The sequence below is a fragment of the Talpa occidentalis genome, unplaced genomic scaffold (genome assembly GCF_014898055.3).
Source record: "Talpa occidentalis isolate TD23 unplaced genomic scaffold, MPIMG_talOcc4v2.1 talOcc4.13, whole genome shotgun sequence".
NCBI lineage: Eukaryota > Metazoa > Chordata > Mammalia > Eulipotyphla > Talpidae > Talpa > Talpa occidentalis.
Window position 1 is genome coordinate 28,565,943 of NW_023601322.1, and position 27,792 is coordinate 28,593,734.

Sequence of the window (27,792 nt, forward strand, 5' to 3'; positions counted from 1 at the left end):
CACCACCAAAGGGAAGGTGGCTGGGACCTGAGGGTGGGGTTAAGCAGCCAGGTGGATATAAAAGGCAGACACGTGGGCTTTGGGGGAACCCCATTTTGGCTCTCCACCAGCTCGCAGCATCCGGCCAGCTCTGAGAGTGACTTTGGGTTTGCAGGTCGTTGGATCGGGTAGGACGCATTAAAGACTTTATTTCCCTATTTTCTCCCTGAGTTGTACATTTTCCTTATTTCCTTTTCTCTTGTAAATAAACCTTTTATTAACCCTTTTGTGTGTGTCTGTAGTAGAGTATTCATAAGTCCCTTTAAAGCGCATGGGTGAGGACCCACAGCCAGGAACCCGTTTAATATTGGGGTTGCTCTATAAAATCCTGACAAAAATGGGGGAAAATTGTGGTTATTAATTACACTTGGAGACTTCAAACTACACTATAAAATCATAAAAATTAAAATAGCATGGTAGAGAAACAAAACCATCCACACAGGCCAATGGAATGGAATCAAGAGCCCAGAAATAAACCCACACATACATGGACAAGTAATCTATGACAAAGGAGAGAATAGACACTGGGACAAGGAAAACCTCTTCAATAGAGTGTTGAGTGGCCATATGCAAAAGAATGAAACTAAACCACCATCTCACGCCACACAAAAATTAACTCAAAATGGATTAAAAAAACCTGGATATAAGACCTGAAACCATAAAATACATAGATCTCTTTTCTGATATCTCCCCTGCCCTCGTTAGCTCATAGGGACTCCTTTCCTGGTTCCTCCAGCAAGAAAGGCAGGGCTTTTCTCACAGCGCCACTGCAGCTTGACAGCTGGCTCTGTCCTAGGGGCAAAGCTGGGAAGGGAAAAACAACAAAGGGATTCGCTCCACAATTCAGAATGCAGGGCCCGCTTTTTTTCCTTGAAGGAGAAAATGAGGTTTCCATCATTCTCAGTTGCTAGCATCAGTGTTGTTATGCTCCATGACTGGAAACAAAGTCATGAGAAAAAAAGAAACAAAATAAAAAAACAAGCAGCTCACTCCCAAATTAATTGCCCCTCCATGTCTTGACTTTCCTGTCACCATCTATTGGCTTTGTTTATTTCTACAGCAGCTTTTCTATCTTGTCAAGTTCTTAAGTTCTAACTGGCTGAAAAGGTAGGCTATACGATCTTACCCCATCATGGCAGAAGAATAAACTTTTTAAGGTTTTATTTTATGAATGCCATAGCCAGGTAAATGTTTATGAATATCACAGAATCTTACTGTACCACAAACCACAAAATCTTAATATGTGAAGAACCAAAAATAAAGAATTTTAAGAAACAAAATATATTCCTTTCTGATATTAGTGGTGCAACGATTAAAATTAAAATGGCGTTTTTATCATGAAGAGCCTGAACTAATGAATAGAAGAGCTGATAACATGTCAAACACTAACTGTACAACCTTGGGCAAGTTAGTGAACCCTAGAAAAGCTATTTCATCATTAGTAAAAATGAGACAATATCTACTTACGGCATTTTGAAGATTACTGTTTGTAAAATAAATTGCACACAGAAGTGATCAATAAATAACAGTAATTATTTTTATCACCACCACCCAGATTTATCCTGAACAATAAAGAATTCTTCTGCCCTCTGTAAAAATTGTATATTTTACTTTGATTTCATTAAGGAAAACCATAAAAATGCAAATTTAATTTCACTGAAAACCAGTAGCCGAAGGAGAACTTTCCTGTATCCCAGAAAAGGAGAAACGAGAAAGATGAGTTTATCTAAAGTTTTACCAAATCTAGTCGTCTGACAAAAAGATATGGAATAGTTATCCTCTTAGAGGTCAACAAAGCAGTTTCATCATATAGGCAATTTCCATTTTCAGAGCTGTCACTTCATTTTGTTGCTTTGGTAATGTATTGGTGATTCTACTCTACTGCATTGGCTTTTTATTTGAGACTTGTAAAAATAAAATCAGAGTTTTGATTAAATAAAGTTGGTAAGAAGGAATATTGAAAGGGATATTCACACAGGGATAACAAAAAATCAGAAAAGATACCAACAAAACTTTGGGTGTTGTAAAGTAGGAGGTTGAACCAGTAACTGATTTAGCATGAATGCAACAGAATCCTAATTGAGAAGTAGGTTGATTAGTGTTGCTCAGGAATTGGAAATAATGGGTATTACTAAAAGTGAAGATAGAAGTGAGACTAAAAAGAGGAGGTAGATAGAAAGTGTCTGTTAGAAGTAATGTAGGTTTTATACACCAGTAAGAATGGCACATATCAAAAAAACTAGCAACAACAAAAGTAGGGGAGGATGTGGTGAAAAAGGAACTCTTCTGCATTGCTGGTGGGAGTGCAAACTGGTCCAACCTCTATGGAAAGCTGTCTGGAGGTTTCTCAGTCTACTAAAAATGGAGCTACCGTATGACCTGGCAATTCCACTCCTAGGGATCTACCCAAAGGACACAAAAACAGTGATTCAAAAGAACACCTGTACCCCTATGTTTATTGCAGCACTATGTACAATAGGTAAATCCTGGAAACAACCCAAATGCCCAAAAATTGATGTTTGGCTCAAGAAGATGTGGTATATATACACAATGGAATATCATTCAGCAATCAAAAAAGATAAACTTATGCCATTTACAGCAAAGTGAATAGAGCTAGAAGGAATTATGCTCAGTGAAATAAGTCAGAAGGAAAAAGAAAAATATTGCATGGTTTCCTTATAGCAGGAATATAGGGGAAGCAAATAAGACATCAGTGTAAAAAAATAATAGTACAAAACACAACAAAGCAAAACCAGACAATTATAGATCAGAGACATACTGTAGGGGAAGAGGATGGAGAGGGATGAGAGGGTTTCAGAGGGCGGGAGGGAGGAGCACAGGGGACTGTGATGATGGTGCACGGGTGCATTGGTGAAGGAAATTCTATGGGGGCTATACCTGAGGGAGTGGTGGTGGGGAAGCAAATATTGTTTAAAAATGAACAATGATGTAAAAAATAAAAACAATAAAAAAAGTAATGTAGGTTTCAGAAGACCAGTGTTTAAGAGAAGGTGTGTAAGCTAAAATATACATGAGAAAAAAGCAGAAATAGATGGCAGTTTTTCAAAAATAGAACATAAAAAATTTAATGCTCAAAATTAAAATAAAAATTAAAAAATGTAATGCTAGGAGTCAATCTATGCTCTGCCACTAATTAGTTATGTGAACTATAGTGATATTGTTTCCACTTCTGTAAATGAGGACACTGTATGAAATGAATGGTTCTCACCTAGGTTGACAACAATATTATTTAGGGAGAAGATGACTTCTTAAAAACCACATACCTGGTTTCCCATCCACTAAAATTATGACTCCTGGTTATGTTGTAGAAAAATCTCCCCACCACTGAAGAAAATAAGCTCAAAAATTCTCTCTAGTTTTAATACTTTATGCTTCAAATAACAACAACAACCAATCTCATATATAATTAAGTTCAGTAAGCAGAAATCCACTGTGAGCTTTCCTTTACACCATTTGAACCACACCAAAAGAGGCAGTGAAGAGTAAAATAAGAACTTATTCCACTAATGAATGTTAGCCAAATGAATGAATGTATCTATGGTATCATCATGAATTCAATTTTATAATCCAAACTAAGTTTATTTCTAACAAACTGCTATAGGGTACAAATTTTTGTGATATTTAAAGTTTATAAATGGATTCATAAACTCTGTAACTAATGTTCATTAAATCTGTCCTAGATGTCCAGCGGTCTTTACTTTGATACTGCTGTTTCCCAGTTTTAATTATCCCATCAAAGAATCATTGCTTCAGCTTTTCTTTTATCTTCTTTTTGAATTATTTGCAAAATAATAAATGAATACAGAACTAAAGTATAAAAAATTTTAGGAGGTAAAATGGAAAATAAAAGCATCTCTGTGCCCTACTCCCTAACCCATTGCACAGAGGTAAACCCTCTGCTAAACTTTTATGTGTTTAAACCTTGATTTCTTCAATTATATTTGTTCTTCAATTATATTTGTTATATATATGTGTTGAAACTTTGATTTCTTCAATTATATACTGTTTTCATCACTACGAAAGTCACAGAATTTAGCTCACTTACACTACGTCCTTTAATCTTTTTCTTAACTGTATTTTTATCTTGAGTTCTTCTTTACATTACCTTTGAAACCTTGAATAATAATTATCTACCTGATCCATTACTTTAGATTAACTCTTGACTTACCATTCTGCAAAATGAAAGTCAGTATTCAGTTCCTTCCACCCCTCTGCCTCCCCTTCTTTATATCATCCCTTTCACACCTCAAGGTTTTAGCATTTCTGTCTCAGAAACTACGATTGGCTCTCCCAAGCTTTGTTCACAGATTTTTTTCTAAAGACACAAAGTCAACAAACATATAAAATATGTAACTCTACCACAGTAGAAACAGGATATGTACTTATATTACAAAAAAGTAGAAGTCAGTTTATGTTCACTAAATCAGATACCTGAAAGGGAGTGTTCTAATCATAGAGGCCAATGGAATTGCTTTTCTAACTTTCAGCTCCTCAGAATCATGTCTCATTTTTTCACTTAGTTTTGAGCCATGACTTTCTTGTTCAGCTTTTCATTTTCACTACATTTCAATGTACCTCTTTGATTCAGGTGGTAGGAATACTTACTGTTCTCTCTATCAGGATAACATTCATCCCTGGCTCTTCGTATGACTGACTTCTAATATTTGGGGGCTCAGTTCCAGTGTTATTTTTTCACTGAGGATTATGTCTGTTTAACTGTATTATTTGTAGACTGTAGGATGTTCACTGCAGTATTCTTTGTAATAGAAAATCAGAAAGAACTAAAGTATCTATCAATAGGGATCAATTAAATTATGATGCATCCATATACTAAAATACTGAATAGGCATTATAAAACATTCTGTTAATGAATGTACACACCTAGAAATTTTTATTTAAAAAAATAAAAATTATATATATAGTATTAACCCATTTTTCTAAAACTTAAAATATCAGATTCTGCATAGAGAAATAACTGCAGTAGTATACATACATACACACATACGTATTTTAACAGTAGCTATTGCTGAGGAAAGAGAATATAGAGGACTTGGAATTAATACAGCCACATATTTTTTGACTAATTTGAGTATTCCAAGACAGGAATGTATTAGTTTAACAATAAAAACAATAAACTATCTTAAAAAGTAATATATTAACAACACAAACTCCTAAAAAGAAGTCTTATCTTTCCTGGCTTGTGTTCACAATGACTAACCACTAATCATCCCAGCTACTTCTGGAGTTCTGGGGCTGAACTACTTCTTAAGGTTTTAAAGAACCTGAAATGATACATTATATTTATGTGACTAAAAGGAGTAAAATTTTGGAACAAAAATTGAGGTGGAAGCTGCTGTTACCTCTTCTAGATTTACCTATGTTCTCTTCTTTGGCTCTATCCAGGAGCAAATGCTAGTCTACACAGACACATATCTCAGCTGAGGCAGCAACTTTGATGAGTCCAAGTAATAGTTGAATATAGCAATCCATTTTACAAAGTCATTTTCCCTTGTGCTTTAAACCAAATGCACACTGGCGGTTATAACAATTTTATTCTTAGTAAATGAAAAAACCATTTATTCACCAATCTCAATTTTATTCTTAAGGCACTCAATTCTGGTGAATATAGAGAAATGAAAACTGGGGCAGTAATCTCTAAATTGACATAGTTCTGGATGAAGGTCATAAGGACAAAAGTGAATAACTGAACATAAGGGTATTCCTAAACAGATTTTTTTCCCCCACAACTCTATTTCACAATCTTCATAAACTCAATTATAATAATAACAATGACAACTGGGAAGCTGTTGTACAGCACTTAAAGTATACCCAAAGTATACTTCTATTTGCTTTATATTAACTAACTCAGTCAATCCCAATAGATACTCTAATAAGGTATGTTCATTACATTTCCCCCATTTTGCTGAGGAGGAAGTTGTAGTAAATAGTGGCACTTACTATATAGGAATCCAAGCTTTTTGGCTCTACACTGACATTCAAACAAGCTTTTAAAACTGGCATTCAGAAGGAAATTTTGAGCAGAATGAACAGAAAAATATATTGTCCCCCAAACAGCAAACTTTAGAGTAAGACTACAAATCAATGCCCCCAAATATGACTTATGGAAGTAGAATATAGTAGCTTGTCAAATGGTCACTGATTGAATCCTCCACATATGCAATATTTAAAAACAAATGTTTCAAAATGTTTCTCACTTACACTGATGGTTGTCTATTTACTGGTCAGGAGGGTAGCAAATTACTGCAGAGTAACCCAATGAAATGAGCATAATATCAAGCTAAATCCTATTAACAGGTGTGGTTTAAACATTGAAATTTCAAATTTTATAACTACTTCTTCAAACTATATGTACTTATGTGAAGATGTCATAATTAATATTTAAAAGTCAAATTATCTGGAAAAAGGATTCATATAAAATTTATTTTCAGAAACTGATATTCAGCCTATTGCCTTCAGAGTCGATTGCTCTTCTTGTAAACTTCATTCAAGTTTCTGTGATTTGAAATATAAAGACTGACATTTAAAGCCTGTGTAATGTGTCATTAAGAAGATACTCAAATAGAAACACTGCCACTTTGTCAGGAATATATAGTTTGTTAGGATAATGACTATAGTAACAGCTTACAAGTTTCTTTTCTGGGTATTAAATATATCTACACTATTAAAGATATTATAATTGGAAACGACTGAGCTAAACTAGGGCTGGAAAATTTGTTCTGATCATAACAAGGCCAGGCAGCTAGAACTTTAAAGGAAAGTCATGCCGTTCTTTTTTTTTTTTTTAAAAAAACTGCTTTATTGAAGTAAAATTGACATTCGATAAACAGCACATATTTAACTTAAATGTAACATATAATCAGTTCCAAGTTTTAGCATATCTATGTGCCCAGAGCCATCAACATAATGAAGAAAATGAACATATCTATCATCTTCAGAATCTCCTGTCTCCCTTTATTATCTCTTCAACTCTATTCCATAACCCTGCAATTACTCTTACCCAACCAGCAAGCTCTAATCTATTTTCCGTTATTAGTGATTACTATCCTTTTTCTAGAGTTGTATTTTAATAAAGTAATATGGTCTTTTAATTCTGGATTATGTAGCTCTGTTTAATTATTTTGACATTTATCTATATTGGTGCATGATTCAGTAATTCCTTTTCATTGCTGAGGTATTTCATTACAAGACAATTGTGTGTCATTTCACAAAAGTGAGTGTATTCTAAGAAATGCATTTTTAGGTAATTGCTACGGAATGTTGTAGGGTATACTTACACAAATCTAAAATGGTATAGCCTACTATACACCTAGGCTGATTGGTAGAGACTATCAGGATCACCACTCTATCTGTGAGCCTTCATTGATGGAACTGTCATTGACACATGACTCTATACTACCATTTATCAATAACATTTAGTTTGTTTCAGGTTTGGGACTACAAAAACTAAAGCTGATACATGTTGTTATTTCTCTTGGGTAAACTGCTAGCAAAATGTATATAGTAGGTTACAACACTTTCTAAAAAGTTGAAATGCTTTACAGAATGGTTGTACAATTTTGTACCAAAAAATGGTTGTAACATCAGCTATGCATATTACACATTCATTGCTTGACACATGCATCTTGCTTGACAAGGGTAAGTCTTTTAAATTTTGGCCAGTAGAAAAATTCCTAATAGTTGTACAGTGGTACATTATTGTTATTTTTATGCTCATTTCCGTGATTACTAATGATCTGAGTATCTTTTCATTGTGCTTATTTGCCATTTATATATCTCCTCTTGTGAAGTATCTGACAAAATCTTTTAACCATTGTTTTAATTCTGAAGTTTGTTTTCTTGTTTTGTGAATTCTTTAAATATTTATTAAATATTATATATAGTCATCAGATACTCACATTACAAATATCTTGCAATCTGTGGCTTGTCTTTTTATTCTTTAAATAGATTATTTCTAAAAAAATCAAAGTTTTAAATTTTATGGATTGTGCTTTTGGAGTTATAGTTTATAAATCTATAACCAATCCATGGTTGCAAGATTTTCTCCTGGGAATTTAATAGTTTGAAAAACTGTTTTTACAAAGAGAAACCCCACCAACTGGGAGAACATTTTTGCACCCAACACTAATGATAAAGGACTGATCACAAAAATCTGCAAAGAGCTGATGAGACTCAACAACAACAAAGAAAATAACCCAGTCAAAAAATGGGCAGAAGAGCTAAAAAGAAACTTCTCTGAAGAGGAAATGCAAATGGCCAACAGACATATGAAAAAATGTTCAACATCACTTGTCATCAGGGAAATGCAAATCAAAACTACCATGAGATACCATCTTACACCAGTGAGAATGGCACATATTAAAAAAAACTAGCAACAACAAATGTTGGCGAGGGTGTGGAGAAAAAGGAACTCTCCTGCACTGTTGGTGGGAATGCAAACTGGTCCAACCACTATGGAGAGCTGTGTGGAGATTTCTGGACCTACTAAACATAGAGCTTCCATATGATCCAGCAATTCCACTCCTAGGTATTTACCCAAAGGACACAGAAACATCAATTCCAAAGAACACCTGCACCCCTATGTTTATAGCAGCACTATTTACAATAGCTAAGCTTTGGAAACAGCCCAAATGCCCAAAAATAGATGACTGGATCAAGAAGATGTGGTACATATATACCATGGAATATTACTCAGCATTCAAAAAAGATAAACACATGCAATTTGCAGCAACATGGATGGCGCTGGAAGGGATCATGCTCAGCGAAATAAGCCAAAAAGAAAAAGAAAAATACCGGATGGTCTCACTCATAGCAGGAATCTAGAAAACTTAAATAAGGGATCAGGAAAATGAATAACTATAAGATAGTGAAAATCAAAATCAACAAAAAACTATGAACCAGAGACACTTTTTGGGGGGTGGGGGCCGGGAGGGGAGGGATTGGGGTCAGAATGGGGCATGGGCAGTTGTATGGGGGAATATAAAAATAAAATTTATTATTTAAAAAAAAATAAACAATAAATAAATAAAAAATAAACAAATTTTTGCTCAAGAAATGACTCTCTTTTGGGAGGTAGGCATACAAAAAAAAAAAACCTGTTTTATATGTAGGCTTATGATCCATTTTGAGTTAAGTTTTGTATATGGAAGAAAGTAATGATTGAAGTTCATTTCTTTTTTGCTAAGGACATATAATCTTGAGATATCCATATAATACTCATTTGTTGAAAAGACTTTTTTTTCTTCCACTGAATGTCCTTCACACCTTTGTAAAAAAATTAGGGATATATTTGGGGTTTATCTCTGGATTCTCTATTCTGTTTCACAAATCTATCTTTATGACAATACTGCACTATAGGAATATAATAAGACTGCAGATGTTATCCCATTGAACTTGCTTGTTTTTTCAATGTTGTTTGGTTTATTCTAGTCTGTACATCTCCATATAAATTTTAGAATCAACTTGTCAATTTCTAAAAATAAACATCTCAATGGGATTTTGATTAAGATTGCAATGAATATTTAGAATATCTTGGAAAGAAATGACATCTAAAGAGTATTGAATCACCTGACCCCATGAATAAAGGATATTACTTCATTTATTTAGGTATTCTTTAATTTCACTCAGTAATTTTTTTAAAGATATTTTATTTACTAATATAAGGACTGGGGTACAGGTCAGAGGCATGGGAGAGTGAGAGAATTCACCAGAGGCAGAGTGGGGGCAGAACAGGCACACAGACCGAAGACACTGCTGAAGGGAGCAGCGGGCAAGGCAGGAGAGGTCTGCGGCACCATGTGGGTTTCTCCCTGGCTGGCCAGGAATCGAACCGACGCTGCAGAGGCTGCGGACAGCTTCACAGCGTGGTACTCAACCCACTGCGCCACCGGGGAGGCCCTCACTCAGCAATTTTTAAATAGTCTTCAATGTATAGCTCTTTTGACATTGACACATTTATTCCTATGTATTACATACTTTAAATGCTTTTGTAAATGGTATTTAAAAAATTTTCCATTTCCAACCCTTCATGTCCAGCACATAGAAATAATAGTTTATTTAGTAATTGACTTTGTATCTTGTAACTTTGTGAAACTCACTTAGTTTTAACAGAAATTTTTTGGGGGGTGTAAATTCCATTGATCTACACAGATGATCATGCTGTTTGTGAATAATGACAAATTTCATTGCTTAGCAGTGTCTTGTCCTCTTTATGAAATGAACGTTTTTAATTTTGGTGATATTCTTTGCTCTGCAATCTAGTTTGCTTTCTAGCTCTGCTTTCTCCTCTCTATTGTTAGCATAGTACATACTTTTCTACCTATAATGTTACTTATGTGTTTCTTTAAATTAAATAGTGATGAAGCAGAGAGAAAATGATTTTTTAGAAGGCAAATCAGTGAATTACAGTATAACTTTAAGTGGCTTTTTATATATGTAATTGAAGTTACTGGAATTAACTTGAAAATCTTAGCACTTCTTACTACCTCCTTTACCTTCATTTATGCCAGTCAAACATCATTATATATTATGAATTTACAAGTCTTCTTATACTATTATATATTTGCAGCCCCTATTACTGCTCCTGCACTATCTGATTTCTATGACAATGTATAACTCTGTTTTTAGGCCAGCACCATCTACTTCCTATTCTGTAAATAAATTCACAAAAAGCATTTTGTGAAAATGGCTTAAACTGTGATTCTACCTGCAGAAGAAAGTTTCTTTATTCTGAAATTATGAAATTATATGGAAGTATGAGTTGACACTAATTTTAAACTAAATTAAAGGCTTACTTCATTTTGTAGTGCTTTAGTTTGTATCAGTGATAGACATAAAAACTTCTCTAAGGTGCTGCAGTTTCAATTCTAAAGTTTCTAAGAATTGAGAAGCATATTGATAGGCATTCATGTAAGCATCTCTCAAGGCAATACCAGCTTAATGCATTGAGGAAGAAAGAAATCTGTGGTTAAATGCTCAGCTGCAGCTACAAGAGCATAATGCTGAAGAACTGAGCAAAGCAAATCCAAAAAGAAAAAAAATGAAAGTAGCAAGGATTAAGAGGAAAGAAGATCTGGTGTTCAAGTTTATGTTCAAGTTTATAAAAGAAATGTCACCATTAGGCAAAGTTAAAGCATAATATATATTTCTGTTATCTCAGTGACATTAAACATCATCATCAACAACAAAGACAATAATGTTACTAGATATAAAGAAAGTTAAAAGTAGATTAAAAGTTCTAAGTCTGAAAGTTGACTGAGGCATACCCACATGCTGAAGAACTGAGCAAAGCAAATCCAAAAAGAAAAAATAGAGAGTTAACACAGCAGGTCTGCTTGCAAGGTTGGGCCTTGGCTGGCATTATGAAAACTTCAATTTGGGGACTATTCTCACTATTCTTTAACTGATAAGGGTATTTTACTGTGCCTAAATGGTTTGTGCAAACAAATGACTTTACATGAACATCTGTTTTCCTTCTGGGAGCATGGAAATTGTAGATCCTATACAAAGGGTGCTGACATGACTAGACTCCAATAAGATCTCTAATAAGCTTCCCTGGTAGAGAGCACTTCATAAATATTGTCATAATTAGATACTAGAAGAACTGAGGAATTGAGTATATCCTGTGTGACTCTACTTGGATGAGATTCTTATAAGAGTATATATGCTTTCCTCTAGATTTCATTCCACGCAGCTTTTCTGTTAGTTGATTTCACTTTGCTTCCTTTCACTATAATAAATCTTAACTGTGATTAAGACTATGTGCTGAGTCTTCTACGTTCTCCCAATGAATTATGAGATCACCCCCTGTTGGGAGTGTTCATGGGAATCCTGAAACACCCAGTTTTAGGGCTTAATCAATTAACATAATCTTTTGCTTTAAAAAAAATGAGGTGGTGCTGGCAGTTTCAGTTGGATGTTCTCTATGAGATAATGCTTTGAGTACACAGGCAAATGCTCTGTGACAAGAGGTGCCAAATAAGATTCACTTATAAGGGTAGAGGGAAACACATCAGATATTCAATCTGTGAAGGAGGCAGGTTTTCATCAAACACTTAATATTTCATGCCCAAAGCAGATCGAAAGCCTTAAGCCTACACTTCTTTTGAAAATTCTGAACACTGCAAAAGTGTAAGCTAAACAGAGTAGTAGATTTATCTATTAGATGTAAAAAGTTAGTGCTCTGATTCAGTCTGGAAGAACTGAAGCAACCAACAAGTTTAGCTAACCAAATGGCATAGTATTATCTCCCAAAGCTGATGAATGATTTTACTAATACACTGTGAAATTTGGAGAACAATGAGATTCAGTACTAAACAGTGCTGTATTTTGTGAAACATACAAATTATTTTTTTATGTTTATACTCCCTTCTAACCTATTACTTTAACAGGTTACCTCCATAAGTAGTATATTTATATCTTACTGATTAAAAACCATGATTATCACGCTTTTAAAAAGCTATTAAAATAACCAGGAAGATATCAAACTCTAGGGAGTATTTATCAGCACTTTATTTTAATCAATACTCCATTTGAAATGAAATGAATTTACTTAGTAAGACAGAAATCATTCATATAGCCTGAGAGATTAAGATCAGACATTCAAGTTCAAATCCTAAATTAATCAGACTGCTCCACTCTCAGAGATTTCCTTCTGCTCAGTAGTCTTAAGATTTTGTATCACAAGTTAGACCTGGAAGGAAACTTAGATAACATCAAGAGACTTAATAATATATCCCTTCTGTGGCATTTAGAATAGAATCTTGCATTGTTTACTTATCCATCAACCATCCATTCTTCTTTCTCTAAAAAGGATAGATCTCACCTAAATCTACAAGTCTAGTCAAGCCTACTTCATCTGGTCAGCTTATTGACTATGGGAACTTAAAAATTCTCATACCCAGGGCATTTCATTCATCACCAGGATAGAACTGCATGGCCCAATATGGTAGTTGTGAGCCAAATGTGTCTACTGAAATTAAACTTAACATTGGTTAAGTTTACTGTTTATGATTCAGATACAATACTGTTTATGATTCAGATATACGATCACACCTCTTCATGTGTAAACAAAGGTTACCTCTATCAACAAAAGATAAAAATGAAACTGTAGGAATTAATGTTAGCTTGAAGAAATGAAAGATTAATAGACAAAAAAAGTTAACTTAAAATTAACTTAAAATTCAATCTCATTAACCACATGTCAGTGCTCAGCTCAGCTACTATGGCAACTTATTACCATGGTTGGACAATATGCTAGAGCAGTTTCATCCCCACTGATAGATCCATTGGACAGCACAGCTCTAAAAGATGTTCTGCTAATAGGGTCTAGATTCACAATTGATTTCAAATAGCCTTTCTCTGTAAGACTTTCCATGATATGCCTAATTCAAAGGCTTTCTATCAAGACAAGCAGTGAGCATATAATTAAGACATATAAAATCACATTAAGATTTTAACATTATTATTTCTCCAAAAGACACAGGTTTGATCATTAATTCTAACTGAAGGGGGAACATGAAGTTGTTTTTTTTTTTTTTTTTTTTTTTTTAACTTAGAAAGGCTATTTAGAAACTATCAAACACATGGGTGGAGGTGGTTAAAAGGTACAAAGCTCTAGTTATAAATAAGTTACGAGGCTATAATATACAAAAAGACTATAGTTAAAAATACTGTATTATTTATTTGAAAGTTGCTAATAGATCTTAAAAAGGCTCATTACAAGGAAAAAATTTCACTTTGTAAGGTGATGGATATCAATTAAAATTACTGTGATAAGCATTTTACAATACACACATATATCAAACATTATGATGGACATTTTAAACTTATATGTCAATTATATCTTAATAAAGTGGAAGAAGAGTAAGAGAAAAAAAAACAAAATCTGCTAAAAAAAAATCAACTAAACATGAATACAGATACTCTTACCCAGATATATTGTCACTTACATTATACCCCATTTTCTTTATCATCTGCACATATAGAATGTATTTTTTTCTGAAGTGTTTGAGAGTAACTTACATATATCATGATACTTCATCCCTAAATACTTTAGTGAGCATTTCTTATGGATTGCTCTATTCTCTGGCATAAATACAATAGTTAGTAATTTGATAAATTTTATCTAATCCACCATACTATCTAATCTACCATATTCTGATTCTAATATCCTTTATAGTATATTCCTCCCAGGATTATAGAATATAGTCTCAGGTGTACTGTACTTCATTGTCATATCTCTTAATCCTCCCTTAATGTAGAATATTTACACAAACTTTGTCTTTTATGATAATTCCACTTTTGAAGTAAAGGAATAAACCTTGCTTACTTGGAAGGTTTGTCACTTTGTATTTATCTGAAGTTTGCTTGAGGTTTAGATTGAGATAATACATTTGAGGTGGGAATACAGAACAGGTGATATGTTCTTAAGAGTTTATCCTCTGAAGACACATGTTTGCCTGTCTCTTACTAGTGATGTTAATTTTGATCACCTGGACAATTTCATCACCTTTTTCTCCCTGGCAACTAATAAGCAGTCTAAATGTAGTATTTATTATTTTTAAAGATTTTTATTTATACAAGAACTGGGGTACAGCCTAGAGGCACAGGAGGGTGGGAGGATTCACCAAAGACAGTGTGGGGAGCAGAACAAGCAGACAGACCGAAAACACTGCTGAGGGGAGCAGCGGGCGAGACAGGAGAGGTCTGCCACGCCATGTGGGCATCTCCCTGGCTGGCATCTCCCGCGCTGCAGAGGCTGCGGACAGCTTCACAGCACAGTGCTCAACCTGCCGCACCACCAGGGAGGCCCTAATAAGCAGTCTAAAGAGAGACACCTAATAACCATAATGGTCCTCATTTCCTCCTAAATCTAGCACCCACTGATGAGTCTTGTTTGGTCTAATCTTTTCCGTGGTGGTATTAAAATAATGATTTTCCAATTTTAGCATGTCTATATTTATCAACTAGATTTTCAGCATTCTACTATAAATAACCCTTCTTCCTCCCCATGTATGTAAGTATGGATGTAGATACGCATGTATCACTGATACAAACTCATGAATTTGTTTTCCCCTAATATTGCATAATTCATTACTGTTGTTAATCATTTACTTAAGCAAGTGCTTATAAGATAGTGCCCCTACTTGGTGACATTATTTAAGAATGAAATGATGACTGGTTAACACAATCCCAAACTGCCTGGTTATGATTTCAAAAAGAGTGGAGGGAGAGAAGGGTGAGGGGAACATAGAATGATGGATGGTGTGGAAATGTTCTCAGATAATCTAATGAAACAGAAGTACCCAGAATGAAAGCAGGCACAGGCTGTCCTGCTTTACCTGCTAGCCATGTAATGGAAATGTCCTACTTTATATTTTGGAAATTGGTTCTATTTAAGGGAAAACACGGTTAATGAATTAAGCTTCTGTACAAGAAAATTCCTGAGAAATCATGATGCACAGGAATAACTAAATGTGGCTAAAATAAATAGAAAATGACAACAATGGCATTCAGCTGAACATGGATAGAATCAGAACTGCAGTTTAATATAAAGATATGGTTATAGCTTCTCTTGTAATTCAGCAACTCTGGAATTACTTATATTTTTTCTTATTACTTACTTTTTTCCTCACCCAAACTACAAACTATGCAATACAGCCTCATATCCTCACCTCCAGCATCCAGTCCAGTCAGTGCTCAAAGGTGCTAAAGAAATGTGAATTTTCAAGTTAATATAGAGCTGCAGAAAAGGGGCACTTGTCATTAAATAACTGCCCATGAAAAGGAGTAGTAAAAGAATGACAACTGTTTCTGCATGTGAAAAACACATAGTTAGAAATACATTTTCTAAGTAGGCAAATTCAAATGACAATCATAGAAATTAACTTCTATGTGCTTTAGAGCCAAGGCAACATGCCCATTGTTGGGAGGACAGGAAAACAGGGCTGCAGTCAGGCTTACTGGGACATCTGAGAGAATCTATGAGGTAGGCATGTCACTGGATAGAGACAAATGTCACACAAGATCTAAGGAGAGCTTACTGGTAGTAAGCTAAGAGGTGAGAGAAAGCCTGGGGAAGGAGCAGGAAAAGTGAAGGAGAACTGAAAAGAAAATAGAAAGAATGGAAGAAATCTTGGAGGTCTTTCTTCGCTCTCCCTTAACTTTCTCATTTTCTGAGAAAGTAAAAATCAGAGAAATTAAAGAACTTACCCAAGTGCATTACAGGAAGAGTGAAAATTAGAACCACAGACTCACTTTCCACCAAGTAGCTGATATATACAAAGGGCAATGACCTTGAGATCACAAAAGTCCAAGTTTGAATCTTTACTGCCACTGGCTCGTTTTATGGACATTGCAAAAGCATTGACATTTCATGAGCACTTGGAAAGAAACTGGCATGTAAGAAAAGTGAGTTGAGTTTTGAGTAGCTATGAGAAGTGGCTATGAGAAGTTCCCAAAATGGAACTCCAAAATGTAAATGGTAAGATGTATAGAAACTAAAGAGAACATATTATTGTGTAAAAGATTAAATTCAAAGTAATTCTGGGTTTAAACTGTTCAATATTTTTAACCATTGTCCCAATTATATCCAACGAAAAGAACAAGGAGCAGGTATTAATATCTAGATTGGACCAACAAATACTTTTGTTTATATATGTGAGATATGTAAGTAAATATAAAACTGTACGCACTAGCATATCTGAAACAATATTCCGACACTAATAATACATATATATAGTGTTGATTTGGTTTTCAACTACTAAGAGAGTTATATTATGTCACCAAATAATTACTTATTATTATTCAATTTAGCCCAATTTGAGGATCTGGAATAGGTATGCATGACTTTCAAAGAAGTGTATAGAGACTGATTCTCTCATATTGGAAACAACTGGTCTATAATCTTTTGTGTGGCTTTTTGAATAAAGAAAAAGTCATAATAAAGTAATGGGTAAAACATGAAAAAGTAAAATATTTTATGCAGACTGGTCAGCTAACATGACAGCAGCTTCAACACAAAAATCATGTATTCAAATGCCAGACAAAGACATAAAGAATTTAGACAACTGAAAACAAAGATGTAAATTTCCATAAAACAAAGTAAAATCTTAACTGTCTACGGAAATATGTACAAAGACATTCATGAATTTTCAAGTACTCAAATGCCACTATGCTACACAATTTGCTTAACTTCCCCACCTGTCATGGGCAGCTTCTCAGATGGCCCTAATGATCCATTTCTTGGCATTCATGCCCTTGGAGTAGACAAAGGCATACCATGGAGGCAGGATTTAGAACTTGCTTCTAAAAGTTCAATTACATTACAAAAAAATGCAACTTCCCTTGTTAGTAGATTATTACCTACTTGGCTTGCCTGTTTTGAAGAAACAAGCAGCCATGTTGGAAAGGCCTATATGACAAGGAACTGAGGGTGGCCTCCATTCAATAGCCAGCTAGGAAAAGAGGCCCACAGCCTAAAAATCCACAAGGAACTGATTCATGCCAACTACCATGAATGACAGTATGGAAGCGAATCCTAACCCCCCCTGCCCTCGTCAAACCTTCACCTGAGAATTCAGCCTCTGTCAACAGTTTTAGTGCAGCGTGTGAAAGAGCCTGCAGCACAGGAACAAGCTAAGACTTGACTGGATTCCTAATATACAAAAACTGTGAGATAATAAATAAATTGTGGCAATTTGTTACAGAGCAATAGATAATAGTAATAGATGCTTTTACAGTAGGGTTCTCTGGCTTGTTGAGTGAATTTGAATGACAGATTAAAAATTAATTAAAAAATATATTGCTTAAAATGCTAGATAGTGCTTTGTGCTCACACTTTATTAAGTAACTCATGGCATTCCAGCCAACAGCTAGGAAAACACATTTTATTTAGAATATGGTTTTTTGGTAACAAATAACTTTAATTTATAGCCTGCACACTATTTTCATTATACCTTTTAAAATTAGTAACTTTTAAGGAATATTTTTAGTTATAAAAATTCAGCAGATAATGCAGAGCACTCCCCAATATATTCCTCTTCATGGTTTTCCAATTTTTAAGATCTTTTATTAATCTAGTATATTTGTTACTATGGACTAACCAGGTTTTATATAACTTACCCTTCCAAACCAAATAATATACCAAGAATCAGTGAATGTAACCAAGTATTCATACTTCTCATATTCTTTATTAGTTGTCCTCATTTACATGTAAGTGCCTATTTAGCTCTTCTGCCCATTTTTTTGATTCAATCATTTGTTTTCTCTTTATTGAGTAGTATGAGTTGTTTGTAGACCTTGGATATCAGCCCCTTGTTGGATGTATGGTGTGCAACTATTTTCTCCCATTCAGTAGGGTGTCTTTGTTTTAGTGAGTTTCTTTTGTGTACAGAAGATAAGCCAAAGTTTCATGCACTGGTCTTAGAAAGTGTCTGATTGCTATGTGTGTGTGTGTGGGAGGGGTGGTACATAACTATCCTTCTCATGTTTGCCTTAGCACAAGCCTCACAATCCACAGTGGCACAAAAATTAAATGAGTAGTTCATCTTAGGATTCAAAATTCATGCACAGTATCCCATAGGGAGTCAACAGAAGTTTTCCTAAACTCTGGATCCTAAACTCTCATTATTATTATAATTCATACTATTGGACAACACTTCAAATAAATTTATGTCTATGTCAAAACAAATTCTACACTCATGTTTAATATTAATTCCCCTTGAAACAGAGAATATTTGCAATATATCTGAAAAATAATAAACTGATAAAGTTTACCCATCTAAGGGTATCATTTACTATTCTTCCTTCCCTAGCTATTAAATGTGTACACTTTATTTTTTTATGTTTAAATATAACAATTTTATCATAACAAAAACAAGAAGACAAAGTAGACTAGCAAAGGAAAAGATTTGCATAGCGCAAAATCTAGGTGGGTTCCAAGTGTGAAACCTTGTCATCCTCAGTGACATATTATCCTCCTAGCATAGAAGTGTGACAGTACCCAAAGAATACTGCCAGCCAGGGAGGTCCCCCGAGTCAGGGCCTAGGGCTTTTATTGAGGCATCATTAAATACTCATGAAATATTTTTTTGACAGTGGTGTCCACCATGTAATAGACATCTAAGTTTATTTTGTTTAAATTTTTCAAATTGAATATTAATTTATAACACTATAGAAGTCTCAGGTATATATAGCTTTATAAATCCACTTCTCTTTATATTACATTACATTTGCCACTAAAAGTCTAGCTTCTATCTTTCACAATACAATTGATCCCTTTTACCCAATTTACCCACTCTCCCCTTTCCCTTCTGGTGACCACTATTATGTTCCCCTTTAGTCTAATAAGAATTTGCTTTTGTTTTGTTTTGTTTTGTTTATACATTTGTTTTGTTTATCTTCCACATGCGTGAAATCATGCAGTGTTTGCCTTTTTCTACCTGACTTATTTTACTACGAATAAAAGGTCCATCCATGTTGTAAATGGCAGGATTTCACCTTTTTAAAGAACTGAATGGTATTTCATTGTGTAAACTACATCTTCTTTATCCAATCATCTGTAACTGGGTACTTGGATTGTTTCCAGCTTTTGGCTATTGTGAATAATGTTAGGATGAATATGAGGGTGTAAGTGTGTGTATCTTTAAATCAGTGTTTTCATATTCTTTGGGTAAATACACAGAAATATGATAACTGGATTCTATAGTACTTTTATTTTTAACATTTTTGGAGCAATACCCATAAAAGAAAATAGTTTATTGACTAACATTGCTGATTGACTTAGGTTTAGCTGTTACAGGGGATCCGGGAAGGAATCTTACAGACACACCAAACTTACCAGCAAGATACTGGTACATTGTGAAATGGCTTTTACATAATTTCAGAAAGCAAGGCCCCTGGTCCTCTTCTGGGATCTCTTAATGATTGCAGCTGCTTGAATCTCAGAACTTTCACTAGATGTTTTTTCTTATTAAGGATTTTTTGTTTGTTTCATAAAAGTAATATCCTGCTATCTTTCCTATTTAAGGGGTATACTTCTGGTCATTATTACATGAGAGTAAATAACTTATTGTGATCACTATTCAAGTTCAGGTGGTCACTGTAACAGGCATCCAAAAGAAAAAAAAATGATGTTGAGAAAAATCAACATCTGGAGTAGGGTTTCAAAAAAGGTATCCTGAATGCTGGAATAGTGTAAAAGCTAATTTTTGTGCATGGTATAAAGAATTTATCTTTTTGCAAATGTTCAACTGTCCTATTAATGCTCATTAAAAGATTCTTTCCCCACTTAATTGCTTTAGCACATTTGTTGAAAATCAATTGACTGTAATTGTTAAGAGTTTATTTCTGAATTTACAATTCTGTTCCATTGATTGATATGTCCATCATTATGGTAGGACTAAACTATGTTGAAAACTGTATGTATTAGTTTTATATTTCTGTATGTATTAGTTTTATATTTCTATTAGTTTTATATTTCTTTTAAAGTTCCACAACAGTAGAAGTTTAAAATAATTCTAATTCATTAATTCACAGTTCTACAGGTTCCACAAAGAGTTGTCAAGGTTCTATTTTCTCAACTGAAATCAAGGTGTTAGCTGGTTGAGTTCTAATTTGGTGTATCTGAGGAGGAACCTGCTTCTCAGCTCATTCAGTTTGTTGACAAAATACAGTTCCCTACGGTTATATACCTAAATCTCCATTTTTGTGCTACTGATTAGAGGCCATTCTCAACTACCCCCATTCCTCTTCTTCAAAGCCAGATGGTGTGGTGAATCCTTCTTATGCATGAAATCTCTGACTTCCTCTTTTGCTTCCAACTGAGGAAAACTCTGTTTTTCTCAGGTGATTAGGCCAGAGCCACCTAGGTTATCTCCTACTTACTACACAGTCAGCCTTCCATTTCCAAAGGTTCTGCATCCATGAATTCAACCAAGTGTGGACAGAAAATAAATACTATGTGGTTAGGCCTATGATGATTTTGGTTGTACAACATGAATAGACTACTTTCTTGTCATCATTCCATAAACAATATAGTATAACAACTATTTAAATAATATTTATATTGTATTGTGTTTTATAAGTAACTTAGAGATGATTTAAAATATACAAGAGTATGTGCACTGATGATATGCAAATACAATGCCATTTTATATAAGGGATTTAAACATCCACAGATTTTTTTATATGGGGAGGAGGTCCTAGAAGCAATCCTCTGTGGATACTGAGGGATGACTACATAACATAACATAGTCATGGGAGTAGAACTGTTTTTCCAGGGCACAAAGGTCATGTTAAAATTCCATGTTATACTGAATCTTCAGAGTAAATTTTGAAATCAGAAAAAGTAATCTTTATTTTTCTTTCTCAAAATTCTTATTCCTTTGTATTTCCATATAAATTTTGGAAACAATTTCTGCAAAAAAGAAATGATCAAAATGTGTTGGAAATATGATAGAGATTACAACAAATTATAGATCAATTGGGAATTGCCATTTTAACAACATTGAGTCTTGCAATTCATGATGTGGAATGTGTTTCCTTTTATTTAATCTTTATTTTATATCAGCAATGCTTGGTTGTTTTCATTGTACAAGTCTTATACTTCTTTTATCAAATATATCGTTTGTTCACTGGTAGTAAACAGAAGTACAATGGATTTTTGCATATTGGTACTACATCTTGCAACCATACTGAGCTCATATATCATTTCTAGTAGTTCTGGGTTTTGTGTGTGTGTGTGTGTGTGTGTGTGTGTGTGTGAATGCCTTAGGATTTGGGGCAAACAGGATCATGGAATTTTCAAATAGTAGCTTTATTCAAATAATTTATAGAAAATTTCCTCCAATATATCTCCCTTTCCTCCCTTTTCCTTTGTACAATACATACACACAAGGGAGTGCACAACACAACATCTTTAAATCTCATTAGTTCAACAATAAAGTTTTGTAATTACTGTTTTATTCACGTGTTACAAATTATTTAAGCAAAGAGAAAAACAAAATTACCTTCATCAATGCTCAGATTTTGTGTGAATTTGTTAGTGTCCTAATGTCATTTCCTTTCACCTGAACCTACTTAATTAGGATTTATTATAATGCAGGAAAGCTAGTAAAAATTTAAGTTTTTTTTATTTGGGACTGTCTTTATGTCACCTTCATTTCTGAAGGATAATTGTACTTGATTGCAGGATTATTTTTTTCTTCAGCTCATTAAATATGCCATCCCACTGCCTCTTTCCTACGTTGTTTCTGAAGAAAAGTCAGCTGTTTATCATCTTCTTATTCTACCTACTGACCACTTATTCTGTGAGCAGTTTAGTAATATATTTGAGTCAGTAATATATTTGAGCATGATATTGTCTTTGACTTGATTTCTTTGTCAGAAGTATGATGACACTTTTAGACTGCCAAAAGAATCTGGACTACTTAAAACAAAGACAAAGCTTGTGTCTTAAAAAAAGGTCAAAGATAGTTCAGTATTAAATAGAACTGAAATATTACACATGAAATACACAAATAAAATTAGGTGGAATATAAATAATGAATTCTACTGTCACATGAGTACATGTGGTGAATAAAAATATTTAGCCAAAAGAATACACGAAAACCACCACAGAATAGGAAGTAGTTTCAAAACACTGTGGCCCTAACCACCACAAAAACTCTTCTAATTAAACCTGTGACACAATAGTAATAGAAACCATCAAGAAATATTAAACATGTGCTCAGTAATGATTTATCTTTAGTGCATTTCAGATTTCTTTCTAGCCCATAGCCCAGACGAAATTAAGAAACATGGTTTACATGATCATGGGAAAAATGCAAAAATTTCTATAAACTGTCTTTTACCAGATCAGAACCAAAGAGATTCATTAACAGACATTATCTGGTGCTAAAAAGTGGTGATGACTTTATAGCAAAGAGAGAAATCTTAGGAAGAATCAAATTCTACCTCTTTTATATCTACTTGACAAAAGAAAAAAAGAAGGGTAAACTTACATACCAATCTTTTTGAACACGTGGAAAAAAGTACTCAAAATGCTTCTAAGGCTTTCCCTTAATATAAAGGATACTGAGGAAACAGTATAAAATTTCTAAAATGGTATAGCCTGTCAAATAAGACTAAAATAGAAATCATAAGCATTATGGCTTGAGGTGACACCATTCAAGTTTAGATTCACACATAAAAATATAACATTCAATTGTGATAAGAAAACAAAAATTTAAATTCAATTTGATAAGAAAAGGTATGTTCTAAAATGTACATCTGCCAAAACTCTGCATACTAGATGTTCTCACATCCAAGATCAAGGTGAAACTGTGGGGAAGTACTGTTTCTTATGACAAGGAAATGAAGTTAAAGACATATATCAGTCAAATATCTGAATTGAAAAAAGAGCAAATGAAAAACCTTTCTAGAATTCATAGTGAAGAATTTGTAATGCTGGATAAATTACAAAATGAATGTAGAATGACTCATCTTGGAGGAAAAGCAAGAAAGAGGATATAGTAAAAAAGAAGAAAAAATATTCACTTTGTAAATCGACAATTTTTTTTCAAAGAAATGGTAGAAACTGGAAAACAAAATCATAAGCTAGGCGCTCTTCGGTAGGACTGTGGAAATTATAAAACTCCAAGCAAAACTTATAACATGCAACTTGAGGCCAAATGACAACCAACACAAAGAAGAAACAGAATAAGACTCAAATGAATGCTTCATAAAGAAACAAACTGCTACCATCTCCACCACAAAATTTAGAGGTAAGTTTTTAAAAAGACTTATTTTGAGAGCACATTACCTGACATTATTTTCTTGACTAAAATTCTTAACCCACCTGAGACAGCTGTCTCTAGGTTGAACAGCAATGGTGTTCTTTAGAAGGGTTACAAAAAAACTCTTAAAGTCTGGTTTTCAGGACTTGATACTATTCAAAGCAGGAAGATAACACCTGAGCACATTATCCACATTTTAATACTCAATATGAATGACTCTGACCTTACTACAGTTTATTCCATAATGTTTTAATATAAAAGACTCAGCTGTGGCCATTTGAAGATTTAAATGCAAGTAGATGTGAAAAAGACAGCAAGTATTATTACTTTCTTGAGAACAATAAATATGCCTTTAGAACTTGTTTCACATAGCAACTAGCAGGGTTCTGAACATTCATTTAATTATATAATATATATTATTTGATGATAGGTATATAAATGTTTATATATAAACATTTGCAAATAATAATGTAATTAATAGAAAAACATAAAAAGACACAAAATATTGTAGTGCTCTCTAACTAACACTTTTAAGCCAACAAGTTACATTTACTATTATAAAATGTAAACTTGAGTTAGGAAAAGCTTATGAGTGTTTTCCATATGGACAAGGAGTAACAAACATCCTATTTGATCTTTTTCTTTAAGCAACAGAACCATGAGTTTTCTTTACAATTCCTGCTTTGCTTTCATATCACCAGAAACTTTCCCACTGACTAAAGCCTTCTGATCTCTGGGCTACAGGAACAGAAAAGGAAAAGGAGAGGGAAATAAAAGATACCAAGTGAATCATGTGCTTTATTTGTATGTTTTAAGGTAATATTATATACCATGAGACAAAGAAAAAGGCAAATGACTCTTCTGACATCTTGCTGATCCATTAGAGACAAGAAAAGGTAAGAATAAAGATGCTTACCTGTTGTTTCTGCATTCTAGCAGCATTAAGTTCTGAGAGAGACATGGTGAGCTTCTCCTGCTGTTCTGATAGGTATTTCTGATATAGGCTTAAAAGTTCTTGGCATTCTCTATATTGCAGTTGAAGAGGTGAGATTGTAAATTAAGGAAAAAAAATATTAAGCTTATTTAAACTGCATTCATCAGTGGCACTTTTCAGATCCCAATAAACAAAAAATAGATAAAAATGTAATCACACTTGGTGAGAGTACAGGTAACTAGTTTTCAGATGAACATAGTACAAAAAAAACTCTAATTCACAGAGTATGGTCATCCCATTTGAAAAGAAATTTCTCAAAAATTTTTCAAAGGAATGAAACTGACCCTTACCCTTATACCACAAAGAAAAACTAACTGAAAATGTACCACTGACCTAAATGTAAGAACTAAAGCATAACATTGGTAAAAGTAAACCTTTGTGAACTTGAATTAAGCAATGGTCACCTAAAAGAACAGCAACCACATAATAAACAAAAAAATTAAAAGCTCTGCACTTCAAAGGACACCACTAAGAAATTGAAAAGACAACTTCCAGAATGAGAGAAATACTTGCAAGTTATATATGTATATATGATTTAGAACTATTATGGTATCCTAAATATATAAAAAACCTAATAGGGCTCAACAATAAAAGATGATTACCTTAATTAAATTAAAATTAAAAAGAGCAAAGAACTTACAAAGATATTTCCAAAAAGAAAATATATAAATGGCCAAGCATCAGAAGAAAAGATATTCAACCTCATTAGTCACAGGGGAAAAAATTAAAATAAAAACAATGAGATACCACTTGCATTCTACTAGGATGGTTAAAGTGAAAAAACCAACAATAAGAAATTAGTTACCTACCTTTGTAGCTGATAGGAATGTAGGAATGTTAGCAGTGCCTCAAAAACAAAAACAAATGAAACCAAAAAAAAGGCACAGACATATAACCCAGCAATTCCACTTCTAGATATACACCCAAGAGAACTGAACATATATGTCATATAAAAACTTGTACCAGCATTCAGAGCGAGTATAACAGTGAAAAGTAAAAAAATAAAAAAAAGTCCACCAAGTGATAAATAGATAAATAAATGTGGTATATATCTATATATTAGAATATTATTTGCCCATAAAAAGAAACAAAGTATTGTTACATGCTAAAATATGGATGAACTTTAAATACATGAAGCTAAGAAATCAGACACAGGCCACATATTGCATGATTTTATTTCTATGAAGCTGTTATTGTTTTTAAAAATACCACTTCCAACGAGCTAGCGGAAAAAATAGTCAGTTCTAGGTATACCAGATTACAATTAAGAGTTATATTCATCTATACCCACTTTCTACACTATTCTCCAATTTTTAAAAATACCTATTACAGGAGAAAAGTTGAAAATAAAAGGAAATGTTCAGAACAGGCAAATCCATAAAGACAAAAATTACATTTGTGGTTGCCAGGGAAATGCCAATGGTATCGGTCTTGGGGGTAGGTAATGAACATGTTCTGAAATTAGATAGGGATTATAATCAGATAGGGATTATAATCAGATAGGGATTATAATCAGATATTTGTCTTGTTTGATTTGTTTTGCATAATGTCAGCTAAGTCAATGTTTCATTAATAAAATGATCATTAGGACACTCTTTTTTAAAGGAAATTTTCTTTCTGTATACTATGCTCCCTTTCACATACTAATACAAAGAATATAAAAATCGAACTGGGCCACCATCCACCTATGTCCTCAAACTTATGAAGTGCTTAAGATGCAGAAACTACTTTAGAAGCATGACCTAATTGTGTAGGTTAAGTGTCCACCAGAAAGAGTTCTATCCAAGGGAGAGTTCTGTCCTTCTCATAGCAGTAATTTCTTCCCCAGGTCCATTTTTCACTCAGATTATTTCTGAATCTCCCCCTTATATTCATGAATGTATGTATGCTGTTGGTATAAAAATTACTGTGCAATGAGATCATTTTATATGCATACTTTTACAACAGGTCATTATGATTAAGGATGGAAATAGTGTTTCTTAAATGTCAAAAATGGTGACTGATTTCAGTATTCCTTAACATTTTCCTAACCTAATCTTTGCTTCTGGGCAGATTCCTGTTCTAATAACTTTTGCCAATCATGACTGCATAAATAGCCAACTGCTTCATTATTCTCATTATTAACCTTTAACAAAAAAAGGAGCCACAAATGGTTTGTAGAAGAGGAGCTGGTTTGTCAAGAAAGGATAGGTCACTAAGCTCAGAGAACATATGAATTAGAAGAGCTTGTTGAATATTTAGCATCTTACAACAATAACAATAGAATGAATAGTGGTCTGAACAAGCTTATAAGTTTTCAAAGTCTGTATCACAGACCATGCTGGTTTTACATTTCCATGCTTTTTGTCAGCAAACTCCAATAGACAGGAATGATTTGTGGTAGTCCCAAGAGTCTCTGCCAGCTATAATGTATATAAAAGCAATTTTTATTTCTAGCTTTACCATAGGCAGTAATGCTTTTAGTAATGCTTTTAGTGAACATATTAGCCTGGACTCAGAATATGAATTTTATTCTTGAAAAAGCCAGCACAATTATACAGTCTAAGAGTTAAACATGAGTATTTGAAGACAAATTATAGGTATAATTATTTGAATACATGCTACATGGCAGAATACAAAAACAGGTAGTCCCTATCTTTATCAATTTTTTATATCTGTTCTTGATTCACCAGATTTTGAAATGTCCCCCTTTTTCTTGAAAAGTGAAAATATATGTCCACACACAAACCTGTAATTTCCCTTCCTTTCTACACAGTGAGACTTCAAGCCTCCATTTGAGGAAAGAGATTTAGGTTAGGAAAATGCGGGTAAAATGCCCTCTTCACTGAAATGGCTGCTGAAATGGTTATTATGCAAGCTTAAAGCCTACATCCAAAGTGTATATATAAAAAATAAAAGTAACGATCAAAGCGGAATGAATAGGGAGATGGAAGAATGAAAACC

The 27,792-nt window shown here is 33.7% G+C and overlaps 1 protein-coding gene across 2 annotated transcripts in view; it reads right to left on the minus strand.

Annotated features, from left to right (window-relative positions):
* The window catches only part of KIAA1328 (KIAA1328 ortholog), a 264,073-nt gene that overhangs the window by 158,726 nt on the left and 77,555 nt on the right, over positions 1–27,792 (minus strand). For both annotated transcript variants that reach the window (XM_054694085.1, XM_037508638.2), the window contains one exon: positions 24,772–24,899. In XM_054694085.1, coding sequence (XP_054550060.1) covers positions 24,772–24,899 — 128 coding nt within the window. The remainder of the gene's footprint in view (positions 1–24,771; positions 24,900–27,792) is intronic.